The 19,342-nt window shown below is 47.2% G+C and overlaps 1 protein-coding gene across 9 annotated transcripts in view; it reads right to left on the bottom strand.

Moving 5' to 3' along the window:
- Positions 1 to 19,342, bottom strand: part of PLEKHA6 (pleckstrin homology domain containing A6) — a 687,077-nt gene that overhangs the window by 117,856 nt on the left and 549,879 nt on the right. For 8 of the 9 annotated variants that reach the window (XM_078644647.1, XM_078644649.1, XM_078644650.1 and 5 more), the window contains 2 exons: positions 11,972 to 12,052; positions 11,019 to 11,127 (listed from right to left, as the gene is read on the bottom strand). In XM_078644647.1, the coding sequence (XP_078500773.1) occupies positions 11,019 to 11,127; positions 11,972 to 12,052 (190 nt within the window). Of the gene's footprint in view, positions 1 to 11,018; positions 11,128 to 11,971; positions 12,053 to 16,346; positions 16,450 to 19,342 lie in introns of those variants that run through there. The other variant, XM_078644651.1, reaches the window with a different exon arrangement.

The raw sequence follows: 19,342 nt of genomic DNA, 5'->3' as shown, positions 1-19,342 counted from the left end.
GATGGGGGAGTGGGGACCAGGAGTGGGGGGGGGCTAAGGGTGGGGAGTGAACTGTTGATGGAAGAGTGGAGGCTTGGAGTGGCGGGGGGGGATATGTTAAGGGTGGGGTGTATGTCTGGCCTGGGTTGAGTGCCGAGCGTACGGGGGCGCTGATGAGGTCGGAGTGAAGGCTAGGAGTGTCGGGAGTGCAGGGAGTGGGGGGGGAGATGTCGAGGGAGGGGTGTATGTCAGTATTTCTTTGAGTGGGGGTGGGGGGGGGAGATGTTGAGGGAGGGGTGTAGGTCTGGAGTGCGTTGAGTGCAGAGACTGGAGGGCGTGCCGTTGAGTGAGGAGTGAGGGCGAGGAGTGGCGGGAGTGCAGGGAGTGAGTAGGGAGATGTTGAGGGAGGGGTGTATGACAGGAGTTGTTTGAGTGCAAAGAGTAGGGTGGGGGGTGTTGAGGGAGGAGTGGGGGCCAGGAGGGGGGGCGCAGGGAGTGGGGGGAGAGAGGACACGGGTGGGGGGGAGCTAGGTGCGGCGCGGGTGTAGGGAGTGGCGGGGGTGGAAAGATTGGGGGGGTAATTGGGAAGGCATAGAGTCGCGTTGTGAGGGTCATAGGCGGTGGGTCGTTCTGAGACGTTAGTTGGAAGTGAGGAGTTCTGGTTCAGTTGTATTGGGGTATGAGTGGAGGGCCGCCGATTGGAGAGGTGCTCTTTGAAAGTGGGGAACAGGTCGTCTAGTAGTTCCAGGGTCCTGTCTGTGGCTTGAATTAGAACAATCCCGTTATTGCATGGTCGTACAACTACATTTCTATCAGCTGTGCACATCGATTTTTCTTTGCTCCTGCTTGTGCAGAATCACCAATTTAATCTTCTAATTTTTGACCAGTATCACAGAGGCTCTCATGCCCAGCAGTTTTTATGCCTCTACCTGTCATATTCCCACCTCAGCACACAGACAACATTACTCAGTAACTCTCCTGCCACCTCTATCCTTTGCTCATGGGCTCCCCTGCTCAGCATGCCAATGCCTGCCAGCTTCCTCCGCACAAAAACTGCACTGCCCAGAACCAATAAAAAAAAGACAGCCCACTGCCCAAAGGCACATGGGAATTCGTGGCTGGGCTAGCTCCTTGCATCCAGCATGGGAGGACTTGTACAGAGAGAAATTCATGATGTCCCACAACCGTAAGTCTGCTCCTCCTTACCCTCAATGAATAGAGAACCAACATTCACCTGTTATGCAGATGATGCCTATTTATCCAAGCACCCCAATCTTATATAAACCATGTGCCCTTTGTGCATGTTCACCCCTATTTTTTCGGACGGATGCAGCTGGTATTTTGATTGTGCACTGGTACACCGGTATCCAGTTCACCATGGATGTGCTGTGAACCCTAAAATGTGGTAACATTGGCAAAAATGAATTGGCATATTTAACTTTTTTTTTTTTAGACGTCCATCAGTATGTGATGCAAAAATACACCATGGCAATTTAAATGCCACCTGTGGGCTGCAGCACTTATTGTACAATCCACTAACATGATAGAGAAAACTGAAGTTTACACCTGTAGTCCAAGTGGTCAAAATAACATTTTTTAACAGATAGAAACATCCCTTTTAAATATTAATATGTTGACATTTAGGAATGTAATATTATGTTGTCCCTACAGTGACAATTCCCCAAAGGTTATTTCACTGTGGAAGGCTCTGGCTTTCCTAGAAGGAAAACTAGAGTACAGATTAAAATATAAATTTTGCAATCTCAAATCTAGTACCAGCTTTAAAAAAAAGTTCATTTTTAACTATTTATTAAAGACTCAATCTAATGGTGAAGTTGTTTTTTTAATAAATATTTAGGAAAGTAACTTTTAGACAGTTACCTTTTCCCGGACAGAAGCTCAATTTGCATTAGTTCTTCTGCAGCTCCATCCAGTCCTTGACCTTAATGAGGTGAGAAAACTGCTCCTGCAGCAGGAACAATGACAGACATGTGGGGAGACATTTTTCTTCCCCTTGCAGGAAGACAAGTTAGGGAGGACCCAGGAACTTCATCAACATGTAAGTAGGCCTTCACTTTCACAAGTAAATGTTAGGCGAAACCTGGAGAAGGCAATCCTTTGTTTTCCAAACCAGGCTGGCCCCAAACCGAAGGGAAGCTACCATCAGAACAGGTATTTAGTGACCACAGAGGAGGGAACTGCTCATTTTACTTTCCACACCTCTGGGTGGGCACACAGGCTGTGTAAAAGGAAGGATGGGTTACACTTTTTTGGATTTTGGGATTAAGATGGAATTACCTATAGTAGAGCAAATAGGAACTGCTGCAAAAGTGAGTAGGGTAGCCAATGGGAACTTTTACCCATTTAGTTAGTAAAGAGTCTGGTGTCACCTATACCTACAGGCTGGTGCCAAACATAAGAACAATTGTTACTTACTTGTAAACAGGTGGTTCTCCAGTATTGGTGTCTTTCATAGATTCACATGCTTGAATATTCCCCGTCGTCGAAGTCCCACGGTAAATAAAATAGCAATAATGCTATATATATATATATATATATATATATATATATATATATATATATATATATATATATATATATATATATATATATATATATATATATATATATATATATATATAATACAAGAAAAAGAAAGGAAATACAACTGAAATCCTCTAAAAACGATTCCTACATAGGAATGCAATGGTAAAGAGAAAAACTATCTGTAACACATTAGCGTCATTATGTTAGTCCAAACTGCAGCCAATCAGGCGCCAGCACCCTCTAGAACCTTCTCCTCAGAAGCTCAAGCCCTCAGATTTTCGTAGCACAAAGTACCAAGAGTGGATGAGGAGAAGAGAGCCTCTGAGGGGAGGAGGGTGGGTCGCATGTGAATCTATGAAAGACACCAATACTGGAGAACCACCTGTTTACAGGTAAGTAACAATTGTTCTTCTCCAGTATTAGGGGTGTCTTTCATAGATTCACATGCTTGAATAGAATAGAAAGCAGTAACCTCCTAGAACTGAGATTGCTAGGCATATAAAGAAGAAATCAAGACAGTACTATAATAATACAATCATATAACGCATCATAGCAATCACAGGAAAAAAACACAAAGGAGGAGGGAACAGAGGCTCACCTTATTGAAAAAGATGGCGAAGCACTGCCTGCCCCACTGCGGTATCCGCTTCATTGATGGTATCCAAACAGTAATGCTTGGTGAAGGTGTGCCTGCTGGACCATGCCGCTGCATGGCAGATCTGATGAAGTGGCACACCAGCAAACGAGGCGGTGGATGAAGACATCGCCCTCGTAGAATGAGCCCTCACTGAAGACTGCAGTGGTTTGCCCGCTTGTTGGTGGCAGAAGGCAATGGCTGAAGAAAGCCTCCGGGCAATAGTCGGTTTGGAAACTGGATGTCCCCTGCGCAGCCGTCCATAAGCAATGAACAGTTGGTCGGACTTGCGGAAGGGGGCAGTTCTGGCAATGTAAAATTTAAGGCATTGTTTGCTGTCCAAAGAATGTAAGCACTGCTCCGCCGGAGATTTTGGGTCCAGAAAGAAAGTCTTGAGGAACACAGGCTCATTCAAATGAAAATACGTAGGTGCTTTAGGTAGGAAAGAGGGATTGGTGCGAAGTGCCACTCCGGTAGGTTTGAACTGTAGATAAGGCGGCTTGACAGTAAAAGCGTGAAGGTCGCTCATGCGACGAGCTGAGGTCAAAGCCAGAAGAAGTGAAACCTTCCAGGTGAGGAATTTGATATCCGCCTTATGGATAGGTTCAAATGGTGACTTCATAAGCTGAGATAGTACAACATTGAGGTGCCAAGATGGAGGAGGGCGCCGCACAGGTGGGAACTTGCGGAAGAGCCCTTTGAAGAATTGGCGGATGATCCGTGATGGGATGAAGAGCCATCATGTCGGAAACGAGATATAGCAGCTAAGAAAACTCTCAGTGTAGCATGAGAGAGCCCTGACTGAGCGAGGCTCAAAAAGAATGAAAGGAGCTGCTCAGGAGTGGAATGGATGGGATGGATATTGGCTGTAGCGCACCAATGACAGAACCGCTTCCATTTAAGTTTGTAAGTCTCGATGGTAGACGGAGCCCTGGCATGAACTAGGATGTCTCTGCACTCCTGGGATATGTTCAAGCCAGCGAATTCAAGGTACTCAGGTTCCATGCCCACAATTGTAGCGTGGAGGGGTCTGGATGACACACTAGGCCCCTGTCCATAGTTAGAAGGTCTGGACGAGGACGTAGAGGAATGGGCTCGCACTGGGACATCAGAAGCAGTTCCGAAAACCATGCCTGTCTGGGCCAACGAGGTGCGATCAACAGGATGTGGCAGGGCTGCCTCCGCATTTTCCACAGTACCCGCGGTATTAATGGGAGCAGCGGAAAAGCGTAAGCGAATAGATCGCACCAGTTGATCAAAAGGGCATTCCCGCAGGACCCTGGGTGGGGATGCCAACTTGCATAAGACGGGCATTTCCGATTCTCCGGTGTTGCAAAGAGATCCAGATCTGGGTGACCCCATTGCGGAACACAAGATCTAGAGTCGGTTGATGCAGTGCCCATTCGTGTGTTGAGGAAGTGGACCTGCTCAAAGAGTCCGCCAGGAGGTTGAACACGCCCGGAAGGTGGACAGCTGTCAAGGTGATGTGATGGCGAAGAGCCCAATCCCAGATCGACTAGGCCAAGCGGGACAGATGTGGAGACTTGGTCCCTCCCTGTTTGTTCACGTAGTGCATACTGGTGGTATTGTCCGTTTGGATTAGCACTGACTCCCCGTGAACAACTGGGAGGAAGGACTTGAGCGCTAGAAAGATCGCCATCAATTCTAGCCTGTTGATATGCCACGTGCGTTGCATCGGCGTCCACTTGCCCTTGATGGATAGGCCCTGGAGAGGAGTGCCCCACCCCTCCAGGGAAGCGTCCATTGTCAGTGTAAGGTCTGGAGCATGATCGAGGAAGGACACACCCATTTCCAGATTCACGGGCTGCGCCCACCAAAGCAGGCTCTTTCTCATGTGGGCTGTGACGGCAACTAGGTCGTTGAAGGACCCGGAGACCTGACGCCACTGTAAGTCCAGTTCTTCCTGAATAGGACGGGTGCGCAACCTGCAATTTGGGATCAGTGCGATACAAGATGATGAAGCCATTCCCAAGAATGATTTTAACATCCGAACAGAAACGGACTGTTTTCGTCGAATGAGTGAGACCAGACGAAGGATCTTCAGACGCCGCTCGTTCGAGAGGAACGCTTTTGAGAGCTGCGTGTCTAGGATTGCTCCCAGGAATGTTCTGGTTTGCAGAGGCACAAACTGTGACTTGTCGACGTTGATGGTCAACCCCAGAGATTGAAACACTTGCTGGCAAAGGCGCGTGTCCTGACCCAGCTGATGGTGGCATTGAGACTTGAGAGGGCAATCGTCCAAATATGGAAAGATCTGAACTCCTTGTAGACGCAGATGAGCCACCACCGGGGCCAGTACCTTCGTGAACACACGAGGAGCTGATCGCAGTCTGAAGGGTAGAACTTTGAACTGAAAATGCATTGGTCCCACTTTGAAACGCAGGTACTGGCGATGTTGTCGGATTATTGGGACATGAAAGTATGCATCTTGAGGATCTATGGTGGTCATAAAATCCTCGCTGGAGAGAAGACGCAGGACTTCCAGTAATGTCAGCATGCGGAATAATTGTGACTTCAGGAACTGGTTGAGAGCCCTCAAATCCAGAATGGGTCGCCAATCTCCGTTCTTCTTGAGTATGAGGAAGAATCAAGAGTAAAAACCCTTCCCTCTTAGATGTTTCGGGACCACTTCGACTGCACCCTTTAACACAAGAAGACGGACCTGAAGGTAAAGCAGACCCTTCCCTCTTTGATGTTTCGGGACCACTTCGACTGCACCCTTTAACACAAGAAGACGGACCTGAAGGTAAAGCTCCTCGAGATGTGGAGGAGGCGGGCCACGAGGTGGAGTGCAAGGAGGAATCTCTATACACTCCAGGGTATGACCCCGTTTGACAATGTCCAAAACCCAGCGGTCCGAGGTGATCGAGGACCACTGAGAATAAAACAGAGAGATTCGACCTCCAACACTTTGAGGGTGGCAAAAGTCATTGGCGTTTTTGATTGGAGCCACGATAGGATGATTTCCCTCTGTATGATTTGGAGGGTTGCTGACGAGATTGCTGATTGGGCGTGTAACGTTGGCCGCTCTGATTGTAGGAGCGGTATTGCTGCCCACCTCGAAAGTTGGAAGAAGTGCTGCGTCCGCGCGCACCTCGAAAGGACTGCTTCCGAAATTGCAGTGTGCCCAAGGACTTTGCCGTATCGGTATCCTTCTTAATGGACTCAAGGGCATCATCGATATGGGATCCGAATAGCGATTCCCCATCATATGGCATATCGAGTATTTTGGCTTGGACTTCCTGCCGGAAGGAGGTGGACTTCAGCCAGCCTTGTCGTCGGAGTGCAGCCGCACTTGCAAGGAGGCGGAAACCTGTGTTAGCAATATCGACTGCACAGTCGATTATTTCTTCCGATGCCCTTTGACCATCGCGGAGAATCTGTTGTGCGTCAGCCTTGGAAGCATCAGGTAATAGTGCCATGAAATCTGCCATGTCTGACCACATATGCCGGTCATAACGCCCCAAAATGGCTAAGGCATTGGCTGCCCGTCAGATGTTGAAGCCATCGTTGAGAACTTGCGGCCGATAGCATCTAAGCGTCGACCCTCTCTATCCAGAGGGGCTGTGATCTGGGACGCTGAATTCCGTGCTCTACGCTGTGCGGCCTGAGTCACGACAGAGTCCGGCTTGGGGTGAGAAATCAGGCAAGCTGGAGAACCAGTTGGGGCCTTGTACTTCTTCTCAAGGCGCGGTATCTGAGCAGGTAAGGAGTTTGAAGCATTCATTAGTTTAATGCCCTCCTTCCAAACGAAATCAATGATAGGAATTGTGTGTACCTGCTTATAAGGTTTATCTTTAAAATCATAAAGAAAACAGTCCTCCTCGCGTTGTGATCGTGGAAGTTTGAAACGCTGAGCTGCTTTATCCATTAAAAGATGGAAACTGGCGATATCTACTGGTGGGGATTCACTCGAAGTCCCAGGCTGAGGAGAGGGCGTCTGCGCCCGATAATCATCCCATTCAGCCATATCCTGGTCGCCTGCCTCATCATCCGTGTTGTCTGGGACCTCTCCGTCCTCCCGTTCTGCGACCGCCTCATCATCCGCATCCTGCGGGTACACAGTGGTATGGATGCTAATTGACCTGTGAATCTGAGACGAAGTTGTAGGTGGTATGATAGGCGGCAAAGAAGGTGGAGGTAGTGCCACAGGAGTGGGAGATTGCACAGGTGTAGTCTGCGGTGTTGCAGGAAACCGGCGGTTGTAATCGTCCAGCATATGTTGGAGATTAGAGATTAAGGTCAATGGAATGGTGGCCATAGGAGCTTGAGTCAACTGCTCCTCCTGTTGAGAGTCTGGGTCTCCGCCATCGTCAGAGTCTGAGTCCTGACATTTAATTATTAAATCAGAGGGACTATGTGCTGTCCCAAACGCGTCCTCTTCATGCTCCAAGTCTGTGTCATGCTCTGATGTAGTTGCGAACATCGGAGAAGGTGGTTGAGGCTCTGGATCAGAGATCTGTTGGCAGGGAACTGTAGTGCGATGATGTGAAGATTTAGAGGTCTTCAACGGCACTAACGACAAAGAGGCAAACAAAATCGGTGCCTCCGTCGACGGTGCCGTCGCCGTTAACGTTGACGAGACTGACTTAGCCGTCGACGACGGTAATTTGGAAGAAATCTTCGTCGACGGAGTAGTCATCGACGGAGTCACTGTCGAGGGGCGATCCACTGTAGAGAAAGTCGTCGACGGGGCCGTCGTCGACGCCGGTACTGCCTCCGTAGACGGAGTCTTCGTCGACGGGCCTGTCTTCGACGTCGACGGGCCTGTCTTCGTCGACGAGACCTTCTTCGTTGACGAGATCTTGGTCGACGGTGCCTTCGCCGACGAGGCTTTAGTCGACGGCGTCGTCGACGACGACGACGATGTCTTCGGATCCTTCGTCGACGAGGATTCTCTCTTCTTCGCCGACGAGATGGGAATCGTCGACGGAACAGGTTTAGACGGCAACGAAACCCTCGTCGACGTGAAGGCTGTCGACGATACCGTCGTCGACGATGAGAAAGCTGAAGTGGTAGTCAGCGACGTCGAAAATGCAGGCAATGCTGTTTTCGTCGTCGGAGCGCTCGTCGACGCTCCCATCGACGGCGGAACTTTAAGAAGTGTGAAAACACCTTGAGAGGCAGCCAAAGACGCCTGAGCGCCAGGTCTCGTGGGCGTAGAGGTGGTAGGAGTGGCAGAAGACACCACAGGAGCCACAGACAAGGCTAACTTTGGCTTCTTGAGGAAAGGAGAAGGAACCTCCTGAACACTACCACGCTTAGAGGCTGCTGAAGAAAAACCAGAATGTAAACTTTCTGCGTCGGACAGTGCAGAGTCCTTGTCCTTAAGACGCTGGAGCCAAAGGAGAAGACGGCCTTCTCTGTTCTTAAGAGTTTTGGTAGAAAAGGTTCTACAAAACTTGCAGCTGCCAGCCTCATGATCCGGATATAAACAATAAATACACTTCTGGTGGGGGTCCTTTTCAAAAAGGCGCAGCTTCCCACAAGAAGAGCAGGGTCTGAACAAAGACTTCTTACTTGACATGTTGTAGATAATTCTGGAACTAGAAGGATAGAGATGAAAACTGAGCAGAGCTCAGGGAGACTCCCTTCACACGACATGCGGTAGAAAATCTGAGGGCTTGAGCTTCTGAGGAGAAGGTTCTAGAGGGTGCTGGCGCCTGATTGGCTGCAGTTTGGACTAACATAATGACGCTAATGTGTTACAGATACTTTTTCTCTTTACCATTGCATTCCTATGTAGGAATCGTTTTTAGAGGATTTCAGTTGTATTTCCTTCTCTTTTTCTTGTATTATATTTATATATATATATATATATATATATATATATATATATATATATATACATATATTTAGCATTATTGCTATTTTATTTACCGTGGGACTCCCACTTCGACGACGGGGAATATTCAAGCATGTGAATCTATGAAAGACACCCCTAATACTGGAGAAAGGTGGCACCCCAAGGCACCATCGTCATAACACTTTTAGGATCTGCTGTTTAAGACCTGTGAGGAGACCTTAAGGGCCGAACCAGCTCCCACTTGTACCCAGGACAAAAAAGTGGACTCTGATGGGTATGTTGACTGACATTCTTTGTTGCTACAGGGCCACAGCAACTTTCAAAATGTTTTTTCCCCTGAAGTGCCAAGGTGACCAGTAGCAACTGGACCTGGACTGGACCATGCTGGTGGCCTCTGCTGGAATGAGGCTGGGGCACCAAAAGCTGTTCCTGAGGTCCCAGTTTAACTGGACTTCTCATAAGAACTCTGAAATGTTGGGGCGTAGAAATTTTTGGGACTTCCAGAGGAACAGGACCAATCACCCCAAGTCAATTTGCCCAAGGAGTGACTTTGTTGGGTTGAAGAAACAAGTTTCTCTCACTAGAAGCTTCTCCACAACAGTAAAACCATTTCAGCAAGCCCTCTGCGAGAGGGAACTCATCATCTACTACAGCCTGTAACTATGTCCTGTTGGAAGATTTGGAGCTCTGAAAAAGAGACTTAATCTGAATGTAAAAATTGCGACTTGGCTAAGATTCCAGAAGTATCTTCCTGATATGAGGATTTCCCTAGGCACGATGTTTGAATTTTCCCACTTGAAGCTTTTCCCACAAAAAACAATTTCTTCAGTGGGAACTTGTCCAATGCCTATCCAACTTAGAGAGGACTTTTTTAGATCTAGCCAGCAACCTTGCTCTGCATGAGGAATTAGACTTCCCTTTCAGATACTAAAAGTAAAATCTCTGACCAGAAAGAACCTAGTTGGTGTATGTGACCTACAATCCACCGCAGTCGGCCTGAAATCTCGCCTAGGTCTCGATCTACAGCAACCATCGACTATCATTGGAATGCTTTTTTTAGTGCTTTTTGGTGCTATTTTTACGTACACCTTTTCAAATTTATATCTACGGGTCTCTCTATTGGATTTTTGTCATTTGGGTGTTTTTTTGTTTATTAAATATTACTCTACTTTTTTTAATTTGAGTGTGATACTTTTAACTATTTTTTTAAAACTTTCAAATACTTTATATATTTTCTTTAAGCTAAGTCTGTCTGATCTGAGCCATAGATACCAGCGGTTGAGCTTACGTTTAAATTACATAAACCTTTGAAGGATCAAACAGCTTAGTGACTTTAATACTTGCGGTGGGCTTCCATGTAGCCTAATTAGTTATTCACTTTCTGATACCCTATATAAAAAAGTATCCAACATGGTGGTCTCAGTGCATTTATTAGCCAATAGATAAGTGAAAGGAGGATATGCCTAGTATACTGTGCAGCCTACATGCTACAGATCACATCCCAAATTAGTAAATTCAGGAGGTGAGTCTCTGCTGGCACAATCTTGATCCTGCAAGACCGTAAACTGCAATATTAGATAGCTTTCTGGGTGCACAAATCAGCTGGTGTTCCGCATGTAACAAAAATGTTAAACCCCTGCACGTAATTATTGCTAATATTACTATTACTACTCTTATTAATATTGCACAAATTAAACACTGGTCTGGTCTGGTTCAGGCACCTGTTTCAGATACTTATGTGTTAGCTGAGTTTGTTGTAACATTTAGTGTTTCTCTGCAGTAGCGCTTTCTTGAGATATTAGGAAGATCTTAATATGTGTATTAAGCGTCTTTTTGGACACTAAGTTGATGGCATCACCAATGGTCTGGAGCGTGTCAAGTGTTGCACTGAGTGAGTGCTGAGGTGCGGCGTAGGCTCAACATCTGGCAGACTTTGCCTCAGAAACAGAGCCAAGCACACACATCCCCATAAGAGATGAGGGAAGTTTGCCCAAGTCATAACCCAGGCATGGTGGGACCAGTCACACTCACCCTTCCATTGGGCCTATCCTGGCTGGCCTCGGACACCATTGTATAGTTGGACGATTCACAGGCCAGGCTCGCAGGGCGGACACCGGCAGGTTTACTGGACATGGCCGACCTGAGAAGAAGAGCAGAGGGATGAAGTAGGACCCTTGAAGGGACTAGAACAAGGATAGGGAGTGAGGTGGGGAAATAAAGGGTAGATGACAGTGAGAAGAAGAGGGGGTGATGGAGAAGAAGAAAGTAAGAACAATGAGAAATGTAAAGAGAGAAGGAAGACATGGGACAGAGGTGGAGGTGAGACAAGTCAGAGATGCAAGAAAGAGATAGCTTGAGAGAAATTGGATTGTGGATATTCCGTACTTCGAACAATCTATTTTAAGAAAGTGTTCAAGTGATTTTCATGAAAAACCTATCAGTAATGAACAAATCCAAGTATGAGTAAATATCCTACATTCTAAAGGTATATGGAAAATCACACACAGGTAAAAACCCTCACATTTGCACAACAACGCACAAACACACCTTATCCCACACTTGCACATCCGCACTATCTCGCACCCCCTTCATTCACCCCTTCATCCAACCCAGTGCTTAACTTCAGCCAGTGGTCTCCGTTGCTCAGCGCCAGCACTTAGTTGTCAACACCGGCACTTATGGCAGTCTGCCACATGCCAGCGCTATTTTCTGGTTTAGAGAGACGAACAGTAGCAATTGTTGATTGATTTAATATACATAAAAATGACTAACACCTACTGCCAAAGCAATTCTTATAGCTTTTTGGGCCTGAAATAGTCAGAACTGCCACACCTGTAGTAGTTTGATGGTTAGTTGTTATGTTGTTACTGTAATTGGAAGTGCTGACAGCTGCAATGGGTGGTGCAAGTGTCTTCGTGAGAAGGGCCCTGGCAGTTATAATTTTACAAATTAAGCACGGATCCCACAATGGACGTCCTACTTACTTCTGAAGGTGGAATCTCTGGTTTGCCAGTGGTGTCTGCCCTGTCACAGGGTGCTTGAAGGTGTTTCTTCTTTCATTGTGGCTGGAAAATAAAGAGTTGTAGGATTAGGTTACTCTTTTAACTAGTTTAAGGGTCGCCATTGTAAAGATGTGCAACTTTGTCTATATCAGGGATATGCAACAGAGCAGAGGGCCAGGAATTCTGGTTTAACGCCTGAGTTTCAGAATACAATTTAAACAACAGGACATCCCATTACCCGGAACCTAGGGCAGCAAAATCAGTTAGGCACAATGGTACTTTGCGGTCCCATTAAATTGCTCTTCAAAACTGCAATAAATTAAATAGTCAAACAGTAAAAGTCAGTTATCATTCAAGTAAAAATGTATAAATAAACACAGGCAATGCCCATCTTAGAAATTCCATTTCTGTTTTTTTATGATATGCATATCAAAAAAATGAAGTGATCAAATGGTTTAAAAGTCTGAGAAGTATATAAAGAAGTGTGGATACTACAGAAATGGCAATAGACCACACAAATGCTAAGGCTGGTACAGATTTCATCAAAATGAACCAAACGTTGCTCAAATGTATTGAAAGTACTTTATCAGAAAACCCAATTTCCTTAACACCGTTTCGACCAATCATGATTTATAAGGGCATCATCAGGACAGACGAGTATTGAGCATAAGTAAAAGTTACTGTGGTAGTCGAGGAAAGATCAAAATGAAAGGATTGTAACAAGAACAAGCATTGGAAATGCAATAGGTCTCGCATTAGAAAAGTTGGAGCTATTGGTTTTGTAAATGACAATTTTTTTTTAATGTGTTGGTCTTGGAAATAGCCAAATTATTAGCTTTGTCATTTACAATGCCAATACTTTAAACTTTTTCAAATGTGACACCTATAGCATTTGTAATGCAACATGTTTTGTATATATGTAATTAAATGCAAAAAAACCGAGAAACACGGCCCGCAAAAAAATTGGGGCGAAATGAAGACAAGGCACATGTAAGTGAGGGCAAGTTAGACCTTTCAGTGCGTCTAAACACTAAAACACACGATACTTTAGAGACCTAATGTGTTCTAAATTTGCAAGCAGCAATGTGTTTTGTTTCATGGTAACAGGCTTGAATCCTAGTGGGTCCACTTGACCATTATTCTTCATAGGTCGGACAAACATAGTGCATTGAGTTGGGTAATTGCAAACGTCTGTTATTTAATTTAACGCCAAGACACCCGAAGCTGAACATGCGGCTTACGTTAACTGGTGCTGGGCTTTGTAAGACACGTTATTATAAAACGGGAGTCCACTGAGTTTAGGAATGCTAGAATTGTGTGCTAAAGCTGTTGTATACCAATCTCAACAAAACGATTGCACGTGAATCTCCGATATATGAAATGCATCTAATTGGTCTGTTCACACTTGGGGCCATTGTGTCATGCTGCCCTCCCGATATACACAAAATCAGTGGCAGATCGGCAATTGACACACTGTGTGGAATGGAAGTGTGGAGAGTGGGTAATGTAAAACAAAAACACCCATTAAAGCCAATTCTAAGCATGGGGGATGCAGGGAAGCTAATCTCTGTTTGCTGAACTGTGTTGTCACGGGGAGCGCTTGGAGGGAGGATCAGAAGGCAGGATAGAGGGAACTGATTGGGTTTAGACTGAGGCAAAAAAGCAGCAGGGGGAGCGGTGGGCAGTAATTTAGGCAGCTAAAGAAGAGATAGCGAGGGGTCTGGTTAAAGGGTGAATGGGGGGGCGAGGCCATCTAAATGAAGGAATTTTTTCCAGATAAGGAGAACAGGGTGGGTGATGACTATAATCCAGTAGGCGGTCCCTCACATCGGATCTGTGCGTTACGGGGTTGGCACCATTCCGACCATACACAGACTAATTTAATGTTACAAACATAAGGAGAATACAGTTTAAGAAATACACATAGCAGCCAAGGTTTTGGTTTGCTAAGTGTGACATTTTCAGTGGGGTGAGTGACGTGTTAGCCGCTGTGAGTGCCGCTGTCCGGCGGCAGGGGTTGGGTAGTGGGTAGTGAAGTGGGTTTGTGAAGCGCTCTGACACCTTCGGGTAAAGTCTGCGCTATATAAACAAGTTGTGAGGAGCCTGGAAATAATTTAAAAAGTTCTGTCGCACGGCCTGAAAGATGGGAGGGAGGTGATGCGGGAGAGACATATAGAGACAGCAAGACAGAGAGAATGAGCGGTTGACACAAATAGAAAGAATATGAGAAAGGGTCAGAGAAAGATAAGGGGACAGCAAGCAAGACAAATGGACAGCAACAGAAGGGAGAGAAGTGTGGATGGTGGTTTTGAAATGACTCTGCGCCACTCAGTTACACCGCTGCTCTACCAAGAGAACCAAAAACGTATGGGAGGCATCTGCATGCACCAGTTCCAAAAAGGGAATCCTAGTAGCATTTTTCATACTTTAAAAATTGGAAAAAAATATTTATTAGATTTCCAAATTTTAACATAAGGAAATTCCCTAGTCTATGAGCAGAAAAACAATGCAGAAACAGCATTTTACGACTCTTATGTAACAGGTTACTCATCGCAGTGTCAAACACCATTCAAAAGCTTACACTGCTAAAAATGCAAGAAAATTGAACAGCCTGCGAAGGATAATGCTAGAACTCTAATTACCAGGTGTAAATACTACGCGCGGTGGCATCCACAGCAGAAGCTGAAGCTGTGAAGTACACCAATTTATAGGAGGAGACAGTTTCCGCAAGGTCAGAGTGAGAAATCGTGAAGCTACAGCTTCAAGAGCAGAGAGAGAAGTGGAATCGTAAACGGCACTAGAGAACAGCACATTAAACAGACAGTCGAGCGCTTGCCCACATTCCTAGAGGACTTTCTGATAAAATTTCAGGCCGTTGCACGATGGATGGTTGGATTTTAAGGACAGAGATTGCAATAAGTAACAAGAATAAACAGAAGGGAAAATAACGTGGTGGGGATAAAAAAAGCTCTTGGCAGATGGGGAGATTACCAGTGACGGAGGGCGAAGACCTTTGCAGCTGTGAGCGCATTCAATTAATGAAAAAAGAAAAGGAGACACGGCCGGCCCGGCCGTGAAACTGAAAGCACGGCCGACCGGCCGTGAAAAAGCCTTTGATGCAGCAGGGGGTAATTAGGGGAGGAGAATGGCTGGGCTGAGGCAGAGCGCAAAGCCTTTGATGCAGCAGGGGGCGGAGCGGGAAGAGCTGCTGGCGGCACCAAGCTGACGATTTGATGCTGTGCACGCGCATTTTAACTAATTACGCTTGCGCATTGAGTTAAAAGTGCACATGCACTTCATCAAATCGCCAGTGTAGGTAAGCTCTGTTTAAGCCTCTATAGTCTCGCTCTGCTCAATGCGCATGCGCATTGACAGGCGAGACCTAAAAAGGAGTTACTATAAATTCAGCAATGAAGACTGTGCTAGTCAAGGTCTGGAATCTATGTTAGCCAACAAGAATTGGAAAGAAAACAAATCACTTAACTGATCAGCCAAAACCCTTGCAAGATAGATTTATATAAAATAGATGTCCATGGCCCTCGTTTACATAGTGCCTGGTTATCTTGAAAAACTAGCATAGATAAGGCCCGCCCAGACCTACAACACCACCCCTGATCTTTGTAAACAGTTCGAGGCTCACCAGTGTACACACCACTGCTCAATGTAAATATTTCTTGGTTCCCCTTTGTAAACACTTAGAATCATGAATGCACACACTTCTCTGCTCTCCGATGTAAACAAGTCTTGGTTCACCATTGTGAACAGTTTTAGCTTTCACTTGGGTATTGCGGCGGCCCATCAGAGTCTCTATCAGAGTGTGGCCACCTGACTCCGCATCAGAACACAGATTCTGTTCGTTAGACCGTAGCTGTTTACTAAGATGATCTCTGTGGGGTATATTAGTCCGTCTGATTATTCCAACGGGAGCAAAGCGGGACTACAACACCCAGAATGCTTTAGTGCGTGATATGAAAGGCAACAGTGCCTGCGAAGACCTGAAGCTATCTTCAGATTCCCGGTTTTGTGTTTTCATGTTTGTTTGTACAAAGAACTAAAGACTATGCACCAGATGGACATTATTCTTGAATATGACGAGTTGAAAGGAGCCTCGTCAAAACTCAGCGACCCACGCGGACACACACACACACACGGGTGCACCAGTGTCAATGTCACCGCTGCTGCCGGGCCCGGCTCTAAAAGCCCTGAGCCAAGCATGTCCCACAGAAGCACTGCAATGCAGCAGCTGCCTCCCCGCCGCCAGCAGCAGCCCCACTCTCAGCCGGGGCTCACCTTCACGCCGGTACCCTCGACTCCCTCTCTCACCCTCTGCCCCGCCGCCCCCACCCCTGGCTCCTACCTGCTCCGGCGGTCGGCACGAAACTTCAGCATCCTGGCAGAGTCCCCGGCCCGTGGGCGGCCGGGCAGGCAGGCGGGCACAGGTGAGTGTGCGGCGGCGCACCCGGGCGTGCGAGGACCCTCACCTGCTCCAGGGAGGAGCGCGGAGGTAGAGCCCAGACCCTCGTACCCGGAGACGGGTGTCCAGGATCACTGGTGCGTGTGAGGCGCAGCGGAAGGAGGGGGCAGCGGCGGTCAGCGCAGGCGGTGCATTTCCTCGAGGGCACGGGTTGATGGGCGGCCTGTAGGTGGTGTGTGGCAGACGGGAGGGTACAGGTCTGAGACACGAGGCTGATCTTTCGTAAGAACGCTCTCTCCCCAAAAGCACTAAGCACAACTCACACATCCACCATTCAAAATTGGATTACTTAAACGACAGCCAAAGCAGTAGCGAGGGCGCAAGCACAGAACATAGGCCCCCTGACCACTGGCAAGTCTCCGCTCTTATCTTTTGTCCCTTTCGGCTGAGAGCCCGGCCAGCTCACTAGAGGCTCCTCCTTTCATCCAGTCTAGCTCCCGCACCTCTTGTTGAAGTTCTTTACTCAGTCTAGTGCCTGCACCTGTCTTCGGCAGCCCTTTGCCCAGCGTATCACCGCGACCCCTAGTCCACAGCCCCCTCGTTTCTGCATGCCTTCCCTCAGTCATGAAACTTTGTATCAAATCCCGTCTTCCCTGCTTGACCAAATTGGGCGCTTTCAGTCAAATTCCTTTACTCACTGCTGTCATTTCTCAGAACTCTCTCACATTGGACAGCACTTTGCAGTAATTCAGTTCAAAATTGGCCAATAAATCCCTACCTTGAATATTTGGCATTGATCCGAATCAGCGTTTAATACAGATGTCTAATAACCGTCCGTGCATGTTATCAACATTTTCAGGTGCTTTCCTCAGCAGCTGGGCAGTGGTTGTGCAATGGGAAGCCACACAACATAGAGCGGTGGGCCAGCTTTTAGCAAATGCAACACAGATAACATGCTTAATAAATGTTTACACGCGTTCCTGGTTAGTAAACACGCCTGGATGAACAGACATGGAGCACAGAGCAAGCTTGCGCTCAATTGATTGACAAAGCAATACATTAGGAATTGTTTAAACCGTTTTAGGTGTTTGTAGCCTCAGTACTGGCAGACTATACGTTTGGATACCCCTCTGACAACATCTGCCAACCCGCTGTCACCAAAACAATCACACAGAAGGGAACCCCTGAGCTGATACATATGCAGGGAATTGTATATCCTAAATAAAATGAAAAACGATGTATGATTTCAGGTGCTTATTTTTGCCCTTCAGTCTGCACACTGTGCTTGCTCGTTAGTGAGGTTAACTCTTCCCCTCTTCCTTATATCAAGACGTTGTTGCTTTACTTAAAATATAGGTTGCAGACAGTGGGTTTGATGGTTTGACTGTAAACTCCCTGTCACCAAGTCAACCCTACCCAACACGACCCCCTAGGTACGTTTCCCGTGTGTGCTCACCGGGCACTCCACGCTCCCAAAACACTCCGGTGAGCGGCCTTGCTTTGTCTTTTAACCCCACCTACACTGTTTACTTTCAGCGTACACAAGGCCAGAGGTCGATGGTGGGTCACGGTGACAGCCCCGCCCACCTATGGCCAGTCCGCCACACTTGGAGGCCGGAGAGGTCCTGTAAGCGTCGGTCATTCCATGTTGGGCAAGGGTCACGTGACTGGCATGGGCCTGACACTGACATTTCTCCAGCCCACAGGCATTTCTGACTGCAGTGTGCTCGAGCCCCATCCAGTATAAAGGGCTTAGATACATTAATGTGTGTGGCAAGTAGGGCCGGCCTTGGGTATGGGTGAGCTGGGCCCAGGCCCGGGGCATCAGACTTCCCAGGGGCGCAGCAGAAAACTGCCTGACTTAATGTTATGCAAACAGCGGCTAAATTGATCTGCTTAAAATCTTTGTAATCAGCCCTTAATGTAGCTCAGCGTAATTGTTAGCACCCAACAACCCCCTGCCCTGCTCCCATCTTCCTCACACCTCCTGCCCTCACACCTCAATGATCCCACACCAACAACAAACACAACATTGTCTTCCCGCTTAGGGCTCTGTTTCAGTCAATCAGATTTAGGGCTAGCCCTGGTGGCAAGATTCTTAATTTGGATCCCACAGCTGTACTGTTGACATGGGTCTATAAGTAATTAGAAAAGCCACTGAACCAATCCTTTAAAAAAAAAAAAAACGTAGAAATTCCTTATATTGCTTTAGTTGAAGACGCTGAACTTTCCTGGTTTTCGTTACCTACTTAAACATGACCTTCCCATAACCAGTGGCGGCTCCTCCGCTATGGCAGAGGAGCTTCGCCCTACTGCTTTCAAGCAGTGCGAGAAGAGGAAACATAAAATGATAATACGTTTTGAGTTATTAGCATTTTATGTTTGTGCTGCTTTGCGGGCGGGTGGGCGGGGCTGCTCTGCTCTCGGAGCAGGGCAGGAGTAGTGGTTTGCCCACTCCAGCACTCCTAAGTGCACAATGACTGTTTGGTCGGTCCTCTTGGGTCGCCCAAACCAGTCATGCGCACTATCCCCGTTCTCTATGCAGGCTGCATAATAGCATGCCTGGAGAACAAGTGCAGGCCCCCATTTCCTGGTTGAGCGTCAAACTCAGACGCTCAAAACCAATCACAATGCTGCATTGCAGCACTGTGACTAGTCAGGGGAGCCTGGGCGCCTACCAATCACAATGCTGCATTGCAGGATTGTGATTGGTCAGGAGAGCCTGGGTGCCTACCAATCACAAAGCTGCATTGCAGGGTTTGATTTGGTCTGTGGGGCCTGGCTGCTGTGCTTCCTGATTCTTGAGGAGAGCATGGGATAGAGACGCAGGACCCAGTGGTAAGATGTGTTAATTTTTGTATTTTTTTAAATTTTCTGCATCTTCCCGCGACCCTTTCCATGAACCCGCGCCCTTCCCCCAGGCACATGACCCCGTGCCA

Source organism: Lissotriton helveticus, chromosome 5_1 (genome assembly GCF_964261635.1).
Source record: "Lissotriton helveticus chromosome 5_1, aLisHel1.1, whole genome shotgun sequence".
Taxonomy (NCBI): domain Eukaryota; kingdom Metazoa; phylum Chordata; class Amphibia; order Caudata; family Salamandridae; genus Lissotriton; species Lissotriton helveticus.
The sequence above is the reverse complement of the archived record's forward strand: the minus strand, read 5'-3'. Positions and strand labels throughout refer to the sequence as shown.